General features: G+C 45.2%; 1 protein-coding gene and 1 long non-coding RNA gene across 9 annotated transcripts in view; one reads left to right on the forward strand and one right to left on the reverse strand.

The window, feature by feature from the left end:
* ANK1 (ankyrin 1) overlaps positions 1 to 14,124 on the forward strand; it is a 199,252-nt gene that overhangs the window by 171,097 nt on the left and 14,031 nt on the right. For all 8 annotated transcript variants that reach the window (XM_053578494.1, XM_053578493.1, XM_053578495.1 and 5 more), the window contains one exon: positions 11,643 to 12,201. In XM_053578494.1, coding sequence (XP_053434469.1) covers positions 11,643 to 12,201 — 559 coding nt within the window. The remainder of the gene's footprint in view (positions 1 to 11,642; positions 12,202 to 14,124) is intronic.
* Positions 1 to 14,124, reverse strand: part of LOC128576386 (uncharacterized) — a 37,339-nt gene that overhangs the window by 6,629 nt on the left and 16,586 nt on the right. The gene's annotated exons all lie outside the window — the stretch shown is intronic.

The following is a 14,124-nucleotide window of genomic DNA, read 5'->3' on the forward strand; positions in this document are numbered from 1 at the left end:
GGTTTCAGCGGAGTATTAAGCAGCTATTCCAACAGGCAGCTTGATCATTCACAGCCACTGGTTAAGGGATAGAGAAGGATCTAATCTCAGGATTGGGGGGAAATTAACCCCCAAACCCCAGTCCTGCCTAATAAATTTCAAAAGCAAAATGCAAAACGATCAGACTGCTCCCAAGTCGCTTACCTGTGTAACAACAAAGCTCAAGAATATTTATAGGAATACAGAAATAGCCAGCACCCAGCAATATAAAACTCACAACGTCCAGCACCTGATTCAAGATGACCAGACACAGAAAGGGACGCACAGTGAGAAAAATCCATTCATTGAGACTGACACAGAATTAGCAACAAAGGTGGGAAGGTAGTTATTACAACTATATTTCAGATGTTCAAAAAGTTAAGTGGAGACGTGGAAGATACTTTAAAAAGACCTAAGCTGATCTTCCCCAGATGAAACTAGAATGTGTAGGACAAAAAATACATCGGACGGGATTAGATGTTAGAATTGTGGGAGAAAAGATCAGTGGACTTGACAACATAGCAAATAGAAACTCTCCAGAACGAAATACAGTTTGAAAAGAAAAGATTTTAAAGCATCATTGAGCTTTAAGGCAATTTCAGGGGACTTAGAGTTCCCAGCAGAGAAAAGGCTAGAAAAGTATTTGAAGGAAAAAAAATGGCCAGGGACTGGATGTGATTGCCCCAGGAGCGTGGACAGAAAGATAGCAGAGGGAGAGGAGGCACCGTCGACTCGTCGACAAGCGTTCATGCCGTAGGCTGCGAAACAGAAGCAGATCCGTAAAACCAAGACCACAGCAAGCAGAGAGCCGGGGAAGCAGCAAAAGTGTGACATCAGGAAGCCACTTGTCATGGTGCTGTGGCTCCAACAGAGCCTTCTACCTGGGCCATCTAGCCTGAAAACGCACATAGCCCGAAATTAATTTTTATAATGACTTTCCCCACCACTACGCGATACAAAGATCTTTAAAGTTATTCCACACTTTTAAAACATAATAAAAAAAAAAAACCAGGACAAATATTCTTTCACTGGGCAGTGCCTGTGGCATAAGGAATAGGACACCGGCCCCATATACCAGAGGTGGTGGGTTCAAACCCAGCCCTGGCCAAAAAAACTGCAAAAAAAAAAAAAGATTCTCTCACCAGAGGCCTGATACCTAAGCAGAGTTGAAAAAGGGAATAGAGAGGTTTGTATGGAATTACAACTCTCACAGGATTATGGTAGAGGGACAGGTGATCAGGAGGCTGGTGTCTTGCCCCAGGGTGCTAAAATTTAAAGGGAAGAAATATTTTTTTTATTTATTTTTATTGCTCAGGATTCACTGAGGGTACAAAGAATTAGGTTACACAGATTGCATTTGTTAGATAAAGTCCCTATTATAATTGTGTCCTGCCCCCAAGACATGTGCCACACACCGTGATCCCCATCCCTCCCCCCCCACTTCTCATTCCCCTACCCACCCTCTTGTATTAGCTCGTCTGCTGCCTTCATGTTAGAATTGAGTACGTTGGATTCTTGCTTCTCCATTCTTGTGATGCTTTACTAAGAAGAATGTGTTCCACCTCCATCTGGGTTAATACAAAAGATGTAAAGTCTCCATTTCTTTTAATGGGTGACTAGTATTCAGTGGTGTACCTATACCACAGGTTGTTAATCCATTCCTGGGTTGATGGGCATTTAGCCTGTTTCCACATTTTGGTGGTTGTAAATTGAGCTGCAGTAAACAGCCTAGTGCAAATGTCCTTACGATAAAAGGACTTTTTTTCCTTCTGGGTAGATGCCTAGTAATGGGATTGCAGGATCAAAAGGGAGGTCTAATTTGAGTTCTTTGAGGGTTCTCCATACGTCTTTCCAAAAAGGTTGTATTAGTTTCAATCCCACCCTCAATATAAAAGTGTTCCCTCTCTCCACATCCACGCCAGCTTCGGCAGCTTTGAGACTGGGCCTCAGTGGGGTTAGGTAGGCCCTTCTCACGGGGGTTAGGTGATATCTCCGGGTGGTTTTGATTTGCATTTCTCTGACAATGAGGGACAAGGAGCATTTTTTCACATGTTTGCTAGCCATTCATTTGTCTTCTTTAGAGAAGGTTCTATTCATGTCTCTTGCTCAGTGATTATTGGGTCTTTTTTGTTGATTATTTTTAGTTCTTTATAGATCTTAGTTATCAAGCTTTGTCCAATTCATAATATGCAAGCATCTTTTCCCCTTCTGAAGGTTGTCTGTTTGCTTTGGTTGTTGTTTCTTTAGCTGTACAGAAGCTTTTCAGTTTAATTAAGTCCCATTTGTTTATTTTTGTTATTGTTAAAATTGCCACAAAAGTCTTCTTCATGAAATCTTTCCCGAGGCCGATATCTTCAAGTGTTTTCCCCACACTTTCTTCAAGGATTTTTATTGTTTCATGCCTTAGATTTAGATCTTCTCTCCATCTTGAATTAATTTTTGTAACTGGTGAGAGGTGCGGGTCCAGTTTCGGTCTTTTACATGTGGTTAGCCACTTCTCCCAACACCATTTATTGAATAGGGATTATTTTCCCCAATGTATGTTCTTGTTTGGTTTATCAAAGATTGGGTGGCTTTAAGAGGTTAGTTTCATCTCATGGTTTTCTATTTTGTTCCAAATGTCAATGTCTCTATTTTTGTGCCAATACCATGCTGTTTTGATCACTATGGCCTTGTAATATTACTATGAAGTTTCCTCTGGTTCCATACAAAACAAAGAATTACTTTTTCCAAATCTTGAAAGTATAATGTTGGTATTTTAATGGGGATTGAACCGAATGTGTAGATTGCTTTGGGAAGTATAGACATTTTCACAATGTTGATTCTTCCCAGCCATGAGCATGGTATATTCTTCCATTTGTTAACATCCTCTGCTATTTCTTTTCTTAGGGTTTCATAATTTTCTTTATAGAGGTCCTTCACCTCTTTTGTTAGGTATTTCTTTTTTTTTTTCTCTTACTGTGAAGAGATTTGTGTGCCTGGTTAGCATCTCATCTTGGCTGTTATTAGCATATACAAAGGCTACTGATTTGTGGACATTGATTTTATATCCTGAGACATTGCTGTAGTTTTTGATGACTTCCAGGAGTCTTGTGGTTGAGTCTTTGGGGTACTTTAAGCTCATATCATCAGCAAAGAGCAAGAGTTTGACCTCCTCTGCCCCCATTTGGACGCCCTTTATTCCCTCTCTTGCCTGATTATATTGGCTAGAACTTCCAGCACTATGTTGAATAGTAGTGGTGACAGAGGACAACTTTGTCTGGTTCCAGTTCTAAGTGGAAAAGCTTTCAGTTTTACTCCATTCAGTATGCCACCTATGCCTATAGTCTTAAGTGTACTAATTAGAAAACTATGCTGAATTTTATCCAATGCTTTTTCTGCATCTATTGAGAGGATCATATGGTATTTGGTTTTGCTTCTGTTGATAGGGTGAATTACGTTTATAGACTTACATATGTTAAACCAGCCTTGCATCCCTGGGATGAAACCAACTTGATCGTGATGAATGATTTTTTCAATGTATTGCTGTAATCTATTGGCTAGGATTTTATTGAGTATTTTTGCATCTGTATTCATTAATGAAATTAGTTTGAAGTTCTCCTTTTTAGTTGGGTCTTGTGGTTTTGGTATAAGGGTGATGTTTGCTTCATAGAACATGTTGGGGAAGATTCCTTCCTCCTCAATTTTTTGGAATAATTTCTGCAGTATGGGAATAAGCTCTTCTTTGAAGGTTTGATAGAATTCTGGTGTGAAGCCTTGGGCATTTTTTTGGGGGGGGGAGATTTTTTATTCTTTCTTTGATCTCAGTTCTTGAAATTGGTCTGTTCAAGACCTTTATTTCTTCTTGATTAAGTCTAGGGAGGGGATGTGATTCTAGGTATTGATCCATTCCTCCACATTGTCAAATTTCTGGGCATAGAGTTCCTTGTAGTACTCAGAGATGGTCTCTTGTATCTCTGTGGCATCTGTTGTTATTTCCCCTTTATTGTTTCTGATTGAGGTTATTAAAGATTTTACTTTTCTGTTTCTAGTTAATCTGGCCAAAGGTTTATGAATTTTATTTATTTTTCGAAAAACCAACTTTTTGTTTCATTAATGTTTTGAATGATTCTTTTGTTTTCAATTTCATTAATTTCTGATTAAATTTTGGTTATTTCTTTTCTTCTGCTAGGTTTGGGATTAGAGCATTCTTCTTTTTCCAGTTCCATAAGATGGTTCATTCATGAGTTTGTTGATGTGCTCTCTTTTTGTTTTCCAAATGTAGGCATCTAATGTGATAAATTTCCCTCTTATGAATGCCTTATGTCTTATGGCAGGGCTTTGATGTAACACACAGATTTGGGTAGCTTATGTTTTCATTGTTGTTATGTTTGAGGAAATTAACAATTTCGTCTTTATCTCTTCCTGAACCCAACTATCATTCAGCATCAAGTTGTTTAATTTCCAAGTCTTTGTGTGAGGATGAACGTTTTTGTTGGAGTTGAGTTCCATCTTCATTGCCTTGTGGTCTGAGGAGAGGCAAGGTATAATTTCTATCCTTTTAATTTTGCTGAGGTTTGATTTGTATCCTAGGATGTGGTCGATGGAAAGAAATATTTTAAATGTTAATTCTGATGTTTTATTTTTAGCTTTCATTAGATATAACTCACATACAATAAAATCCCCCCGTTTTGGGTGGCACCTGTGGCTCAGTGAGTAGGGCGCCGGCCCCATATGCTGAGGGTGGCGGGTTCAAACCCAGCCCCGGCCAAACTGCAACCAAAAAATAGCCGGGCGTTGTGGCGGGCGCCTGTAGTCCCAGCTGCTCCGGAGGTTGAGGCAAGAGAATCACCTAAGCCCAAGAGTTAGAGGTTGCTGTGAGCCGTGTGACACCACGGCACTCTACCGAGGGCGGTACAGTGAGACTCTGTCTCTACAAAAAAAAAAAAAAAAAAATCCCCCCGTTTTGAGAGCACAGATTTATGACATTTGACAGATGACATAAGCATCCTCACAGTCACAATCCCACCTCCAACCCCTGGCACACACTGGTCTATTTTTCATTAATATATTTTATTTTATTTCTTTATTTTATTATTATTTTTCTTTTTTTGCAGTTTTTGGCTAGAGCCGGGTTTGAACCCACCACCTCCAGTATATGGGGCTGGCGCCCTACTCCTTTGAGCCACAGGTGCTGCCCCATTAATGTATTTTAGATTAATGTTTAAAAGAATTTTGTATAAATGGAATGATACAGTATTTTCTACTTTGCAACTGGTTTCTTTTGTTCGGCATAATGTTTTTGAAATTTTTCATTCCTGTTTATTGCTGAGATATGCCATAGTTTGTTTATCCATTAACCTCTTAATGGATATTTGGGGTATTTCAAGTTTGGGGATACTATGAATAGAACTGCAATAAACATTTATGTTTTAAAAGAAAACATATAAGTTTTAAAAGAAAAAAGAAAGAAAGAAAGAATGAGGCCAGGCCTGTGGCTCATACCTAAAGTCTCAGCACTCTGGGAGATCAAGGCAGGTGGATTGCTTGAGATCACGAGTTCAAGACCAGCCTGAGCCAGAGCGAGACCCTGTCTCTACAAAAAATAGAAACTGAGGCAAGAGGATCGCTCGAGCCCAAGAGCTTGAGTTTGCTGCAAGCTATAATGCTATGGGACTCTACTCAGAGCACCAGAGTGAAACTCTGTTTCCATAAAAAAAAGAGAGAGAGAGAGAGAGAAAGAAAACATGGATAAAAATTTTCCACATTTGATGGAAATCATAAAATCCGGCAAGTTTGATGGACTCCATTCATGCATGTGACCACCTACACGTGGGCATGTGGTGAGCACACTGGTCAAATTCTTTACTACAGTAAAGAGAAAGGCTCAAAAGCAGCCAGAGATAAGGAGCTATGTCACGTACAAGAGAACAGATAATCTTATCATCAGATTCCTTACTGGAAACAAAATAAGCCAGAAGATGGTGGGGCAACATCTTCAAAGAAGAAAAAAGCAACTTCTCTAAATTAACCTATCTCATTATCAGGAAATGGGGCGGGGGGGAATTACCTATACTTCTATACCCAGTAAAAACAACTTTCAGAGATAAAGGCAAAGTAAGAACTTATCCAGATATACAACAGATGAAAGATGTCATCACCACAAGCAAGCAGCATATCAATCACCATGTTATGCATCCTGCTTTTTGGTCCTCAGGCCTAAGAAAAATGATATCACACAGAAATATGATCCACATGAAGGAATGGACAGTACCAAAAATGCTCCCTGGGTGGGGTACAGTAGCTCATGTCTGTAATTTCAGCATAGGATCCCTAGGTGGGAGGATTGCTTGAGGCCAGGAGTTCAAGACAAGCCTGAGCGACATAATGAGACCCTGTCTCTACAAAAAAAAATTTTTTAATAGCTGGGTGTGGTGGAGCACACCTGTAGTCCCAGCTACCCAGGAGGCTGAGGCAGGATTGTTGGAGCTCCGGAGTTCAAGGCTGCAGTGAGCTATGATTGAGCCACTACACTCCAGACCAAGACACTGTCTCTTAAAAAACAAACAAAAACCAAAAAAAAAAAAAAAACAAACAAACAAAAACCCAAAAATGCTTACTAGCAAGAAAAATACAGGTCCTAAACCTTTTTGACACCAGGGACCAGTTTCATGGAAGACAATTTCTCCATGTATTTGTGGGGAGGGGCATTAGAGTCTCATAAGGAGCACAACCTAGACCCCTCATACGCACATTTGACAGCTAGGTTCATGCTCCTATGAGAATCTAATGTTGCCACGCAGTGATGTGAGTCTTAGGGAACAGCTGTAAATACGGATGAAGCTTCACTTGCCCACCACTCATCTCCTGCATTGCAGCCCAGTTCCTAACAGGCCATGGCCTGGTACCACTCCACAGCCTGGAGGTTGGGGGCCGCAACACTAAAAGATAACTAAGCAAAAATACTAACAGTGTAATGTTGGATTTATAACACATAAAAGCAAAATGTATGACAACAGCAGCATAAAAGTGAGGAGGGAGAAATGTTGGTACCTTGTTGTAAAGGTCTTATACTGATGCCAGGTGGTGTAACATCACTTCCAGGGAGACTGTGATTGCTTAAGTATGTATACTGTAAACTCTAAAGCAATCACTTAAAGAGCTATAGCTAATAAACAATCAAAATAAATACAAGTATCAATAACCTATAAATCTATCATCAATCTAAAAGAATTTAAGTCATACAAAATATATTCTCGGACTACAATGCAATTAAATTAGAAAGTAATCAAATAATGATATGTGGAAAATCCCAAATATTTAGAAACTAAATAATTTACTTCTAAATAACCTATGTGTCAAAGAATAAGGCAGAAAGGGAAATCAGAAGATACTTTGAATTGAATAAAAATAAAAACACAAGATAAGAAAAATTGTGGGGTATCACTGAAATAGCTCTTAGGGGAAAATTTAAAGCACTAACTGCATTAGAAAGGAATAAAGTTCTCAAATCAATGACTTTGCTTCCACCTTAAGAAATTAGGTAAAGAAGAGCAAACTAAGCCCAAAGTTAAATAGAAAAAGGGAGACTGTGGAGACCAGAGTGGAAATCAATGAAATTGAAAGCAGAAAAGCACTAGAAAAAAATCAATGGAACCTAAAGCCAGTGCTTTGAAAAGATCAATGAAATTGATAAACTTCCAGTCAGACTGATCACAAAAGAAAAAAGACGACAAAAATCTCCAACATCAGGAATAAAAGAAAGCTCATCATTGCAGATTCTAGAGGCAGCAACAGGATAATATAAGGATATTATGACTGTTCTATGCTAATTAATTTGAATACAGAGATGAAATCAACAAATTCTTTGAAAGATACAAACTATTAAAGCTTGCTTAGGAAGAAAATGATAACCTAAAAAGACCTATGGAAAAGAAAGATAGTGAATTTATAGTTTAAAACATTCCCACAAAGAAAACTCTAAATCCAGATGGCATCGCTGGTAAATTCTACTAAACACTGAAGGAAAAAATAACTCATGTAGAAAATTGGAAAGGATTTAATACTTCCCAACTAATTCAATGAAGCCAACATTATCCTGATATTGAAAGGGGAGGAGGAGCATTACAAAAAAAAAAAAAAAAGACCAACATCCTTCATGAACATAAATACAAAAGAAAAATCTAAGCTCTAATGAACTTGAATTCATAGTTTGCATCATATATAAAAATTAACACAAAATGGACCATAGATTAAAGGTACAACATAAAACTTTAAAACCTCTAGAAGAAAACCTAAGAAAAAGCATTAGAGACCCTGGGAAGGCAAAGATTTCTTAGATATGACACCAAAAGTGCGACTCCTAAAAAAGCAAGTGACTAAGGTGAACAGGTTCAAAACCAAAACGTCTTCTCTTCAAAATACAGTTATGAAAATGAAGAGCTACAGTCTGGGGGAAATACTGACAAATGATCGTCTGATGTAGCTTCAAAGTCTATAGACCCTAAATTAAAATATACTGGAGTCTCAAAAGGGGGAATGAGAGAGGATACCTGAGAAGGGTGAGGTTCAGGAGAACAGGTCTTCTCAAGGAGACCACAAGGATACACCTGCAGGGTCCTCTCCACAGTGACTCAGCTCTTGGGAATTTGTAAACTTAACTTCCTGAAACTTGGAAATTTCCAAGTTCTGTGAAATCCTGTAGTTCTATAGGGGCGGAAATAGCATCTCCCGCTTGATTCAAACTGGCCAATGAGAAGGGTACCTGTGGGGTGGAACTTTTTGACTGTCAATAAAAAGGGAAAGACCAAGGCAGTCGGGGAGCGCAGCCATTTGGAATTCCGTAAGCTCCTGGCTGGTGAATAAAGCCCTTCCTCTTATAAAAAAAGAACTTGCAAAATTCAAGAAAACCCAGTTTTTAGAAGAGACGAGATTTGAGCAGACACTTAACTCAGAATATACACGGATGGCAAATGAGCTCATGAAAACAGTGCCCGACACCTGAGTCATTCAGGAAATACAATGGAATCTGCGAGGACAGACCACGGCACCTGTGAGAATGGCCGCACTTAAAATGCTGACCGCGCCACGTGTCACGGAGGGAGTGGGACTCTGCCGCACTGTCGGTGGGAATGCAAATGGCGCAGCCACTTGGGAAACACACGGGTCATTTCTTTGAGAGTTAAATATATACCTACCACATGACCCAGCCATTCCCCCGGTGTTTACCCAAGAGAAAAGAAAGCATACACTCATACAGACGAACCCCAGCCTGGAAGCCACCCAGATGTCCATGAGAGAGTAGGTAGGTAGGTAGGCAGACTGTGGGGCACCCGTCCCACGGCATATGGCACAATAATTAATGGATTATTAATAGATGGATCAGCGTAGACAAAACTGACCTGAGGTTGAGCAAAAACTAGGTCCCCTGCCCTGCAAAATGGAGTCCATACTGTATATAAAATTATTAGTATTATTATTTTTGAAACAAAGTCTCACTATGTCACCCTTGGTAGAGTGCCATGGCATCACAGCTCACAGCAACCTCAAACTCTTGGGCTTAAGTGATTCTCTTGCCTCAGCCTCCCAAGTAGCTGGGAGTACAGGCGCCCGCCACAACGCCTGGCTATGTTTTTGTTATTGTCATTGTAGTTTAGCAGGCTTTGGCCAGGTCCGAAACCACCAGCCCTGGTGCATGTGACTGGCGCCCTAACCACTGAGCTACGGGTGCCGAGCCAAAATTATAAACAATTCTAGGAAATGCATACCTGTGTCTGGTGACAGAAGGTATGTCAGTGGTTGTCGGGGTGGCTTGGGGTGAGTGGGGAGGGGTAGGGGACATGACAAGGACACAGGCCTTTCTGGGGTGATCGCTGTCCCCTCTCTTCGTTATGGTGACAGCTTCATGGTGTATACATGTGTCAGAACTTACCAAATTACCAATACTTTAAATATTACACATGCATTTGTTATATGCCAGCTATTCCTCAACAACCCCATTTAAAGAGAAATTAATGGCAAAATCTAGGAAAAAGACCAAATTTAATAGCTTAAGCATGTTGCTAAACCCCTAGTTTCCTAATCTATAGAGCAAGAATGTTATTATTTTTCTCGTAGGACTGTTGAGACAAACAAAACACCTTGGATATATTTTGTACCTAGTATGTGCCCGGGAAATGACATAGATCATATGACATGCTTGCAAGAGCAATAAGAAAAACATCGCTTGATTGTAAAATGCACTGCTTGCGCCAGTCTGGACAGATTTCTGTGAGGGGTCTGAAGGCTGTTGCCCCTGTTGCCCGATCCTTGGGGTCTCTGCCTCACGCGGCATGTAGAGACGCGGCCTGCTCATTTCTCCTGCTCTCCCCTCCCCACTCCTGGTTTGGCCAGAGCTGAAAGGGGTTTCCTCTGGTCACTGCACAGCTCTGCCCCAGCCACACCTGCCCCATCTCAGGGTCCCATCCTCCTTCCCTAATTTGGGGACCTGGAACCACATAGATTTGCAGTGATCAGTCAGGAAGATACCTCCCTGGGAGGGCACAGGCCAGGCATATATAATCCTTTGTCCTGCCCAAAGATGGGCACCTACCCCGAAGGGCACCCAGAGGTCCTCCTACCCTGGAGAAAGGACCTCCCCACTCCCAGCTGGAGGAGGGCCGACAAGCCCCCAGCGGGGCACTGACACCCTCCCACACTCAAACCCGCACATGTGCATACTTGCCACTCAGGATCCTAGCATGTTCTCGACAGCAGGGAGCCAGTGCCAAGCCAGCCAGACACTACTGGAGACTCCTGTCCGAGCCAGTCAGCAGGGAGCAGCATATTCACGGGCCATGGTGGCTGCAGGCCCGGCACTGGGGGCCCACGCCAGATGGCACGACCCTCCAGGGCGGGGCTGGGTGAGCTGTTCAGGGCCTGCCGTGCAGGGTTTGGGCAGATGCATCTGGTGCCTCATGATGCCCTCTGACCTTGCCCCTTTGAACCCTTAAGAACCCTCCTGTGTGACACCTTCGATCCTTAGCATTTCCACACCCAGTATGCAACTTGAGGAAAAGTCTCATCAAGGCCAACCAGAGCCCATTTCCCATCTGAGCTCTGTGGGTGTTCAGTGTGGCCTGTTAGACCCTCAGAGGCAGCCTGGCCATGCACCCTTGGTCTGAACGTATCAGCCGTTTCCTCCCGTTAAGGCACATTCTGAACCGAGACCCTAAGGACTGTGCTAAAGTAACGTTCTGAGCAAAGAAAGAGCAACATCTGTTTCTGCCTGGCTGTGGAAGAGTAGGGCTTTCCTGGGGCCAAAGACAGATGGCAGCACCCGCTCCAGGGGTGAAGCCCTCCTCATCTGGTGCTCTGCCCTGGATGGGAAAGACCTCTTCTCTTCTCTTTGCTGCACAGTGAAGGAGCCCCCTTTCTCAGCCTTCACACCCTGACTGCCCCACCCAGTCCAACTCAGAGCCTTGCTTCTCTTGCCCCAGGCAGCAGCCACAAGGCCTGAGCGTTGGACCCTGAGCTTGGAAAGCCTCCCGCCCCGTATGTGCATGCCCCTCCGTGGCCGAGCCTGTGTGTGCGTGTGTGGGCCTGCACGTGAGCGTGTGTGACAAGGGTCGCTTCTGGAGCATGTCACCCTCTGTCTGCCCATCCAGGTTACTCCTCGCTGCAGGACGAGCTGCTGTCCCCTGCCTCACTGCGCTATGCGCCCCCTTCCCCACTGCGTGCAGACCAGTACTGGAACGAGGTGGCCGTCATAGACACCATCCCCTTGGCAGCCACGGAGCATGACGCCATGCTGGAGATGTCTGACATGCAGGTGTGGGCCGCGGGCCTCACACCCTCCCTGGTCACTGCTGAGGACTCCTCTCTGGAGTGCAGCAAGGCCGAGGACTCTGACGCCATGGGCCACGAGTGGAAGTTGGAGGGGGCGCTCTCGGAGGATCCGCGGGGGCCCGAGCTGGGCTCTCTGGACCTCGTGGAGGACGACACAGTGGACTCAGATGCCACAAATGGCCTTATCGATTTGCTTGACCAGGAGGAAGGTCAGAGGTCAGAAGAGAAGCTGCCAGGCTATGAGAGGCAGGATGACCCTCCAGGTGCAGGGCAGGACTCAGAGAATGAAGTGTCTCTTGTTTCAGGCCAGCAGAGGGTGAAAGCCCGAATCACAGAGTCGCCCCCCCTGAGTCGGGTGGTGGACGGGACCCAGGACAGGTAAGGGTGTGGCCGCAGAGGCAGGTCCCTCTCGTCATCCGGGCTCCTGGGTAAGGTTGTGCCTGGTGGTGAGTCTGCAGGGAATTCTGGGCTGCTAATGCCACCTGGCCCTGCGTCATTCCGTGTGGCACCAGCTTGCCTCAGAAGCCACCGCAGACAAGTGTGCCACTGCCATCTACAAAGGGCAGTCGCCCCCAGGACACCGCCTGGGTGTAGCCAGCAGAAGCAACACTGAGGGGTGTGGGACATGAGAGAGTCACTTAGGAAAGAGGTCACAAGACTTGGGGAAGCCTTGGCCCTGAAGAGCTGCTGGACCTGGGGGTCCTGGCCCCCCTGCCACTGTGTGCTCCCTGTTGGAGACCGTATTTAGAAACCTAGAAGCACCGAGACGCAGAGAAGCTCTTTGCATGTAGTCACCCACCCTGCATGTGACAGGGCTGATAACGGTGCCATTCCTCCTTATCCCTGTTGAAGGCAGCAGCCTAATGGGCTTATCTGGGGGTGGGGGGTGGGGCGCAGAGCTTTCAGCTGTTAAGCAGAGGGTGTTCCCCTTGCCCATGTCCCTTGCTGGGAGGGCACGGTCCCACAGTGCACCCTTCCCGGATCGTAAGAGTCTGTGGGCCAGGGCTGGCCTGCCTTTAAGCTCTCAGCGTGCAGCCGTGCCATGGATACCTGCTGAGTACAGGGACGGGCCCGAGCTGAGCCAGACCCTTGCTGATGCAGAGAAAGATGAGACACAAGTGATGGGGCTCCCTTTGCCCCCCAGGCTCCACATGAAGCAGAGACAGGGCTCCCCTGTCCCCATTCTTCCCGCCTCCTAAGCTTTCCCTAACGCAAGGAGACCTTCACAGGCCCCCAAGAGGCTGTGGGCATCTACTGAGTCAGCCAGGCCCCGGGACAGCTGCTCCCGTTTCCTCCTCCCCGACACTCGGCAGTGCCCCTCAGGCCCATTCCAAGTCCCAGGCTGGGGGGCCTGGGTTAAAGATGAGACAGCATAGAATCCATTTTGTTTCTTATACAAATCTTTGGATTCATGGGGAGGACTGGACAAACTAAGCCTAGGGGTGTCCAAGTGAAATGTGCATCTTCCTGCAGGAGAGACCACCTCTCCGTGATAGCCCTTCCTGCAGCAAGCACTTCCTGAGGGCTTGCTGTGCGCCAGCCCCACTGATGGGAGTCAGAGGCCTGGCTTCTAGGTCCGGTTGTGTCATGCCTGACTCTGTGGCCTCGGTCAGCCTTCCAGTGCAGACAGATGCATTTCATTTACTCAGCATTTATGGAGCACCTATGATGTGCCAGGGGTATAGCATTGAGCAGACAGACGGGCTTCTCTACCTATAAGCAGCGGGTGTCCTAGTGGGAGACTCACAGGAAGCAAGATGGAGTCATAAAGGGAGGAGGCATTGAGAAAGATGCTCAACAGAAGAAGTGCCAGAAGGGAAACCTAGGAGGTGGGGCGTGGGTGGAGAGAAGGGGTGGCTGGAGTCGGGTGGGGGGGGGCAGGGAGGCTGGAGCAAGTGGGCTTTGAGTGACTTAAAGGATCGAGGGATGAGGGTGAGACTCTGCGGGGAGCATCCAGCAGAAGGCAGGCCCAGCCCATGCAGAGGTGGGAGAGGAGTGTGCCTGGCATGTGGGAAGGACAGCGGGAAATAGGAGCCCGCGGCAGAGGGGGCACGGGCAGTGAGGCAGGAAGGGCACGGGGCCTGATGAGCCAGACCTTGAAGTCCTGGAGAGACCCCTAGCTTTGGCAGTGCAAGTGGGGAGGAGCCCTTGGGGGCTTGAGCAGAGCAGCAACGTGAGCCAGCAGCTGCCTTGAGCATCATGGCCCCTGGCAGAGGCAGGGAGGCAGAAGCCTGGGAGGGAGGCCAGGATGGACTCAGCAGCAGTGAGAGGCGGGTGCACTAGGGTGTATTTTGAGAGCTG

The sequence above is a fragment of the Nycticebus coucang genome, chromosome 24 (genome assembly GCF_027406575.1).
Source record: "Nycticebus coucang isolate mNycCou1 chromosome 24, mNycCou1.pri, whole genome shotgun sequence".
NCBI lineage: Eukaryota > Metazoa > Chordata > Mammalia > Primates > Lorisidae > Nycticebus > Nycticebus coucang.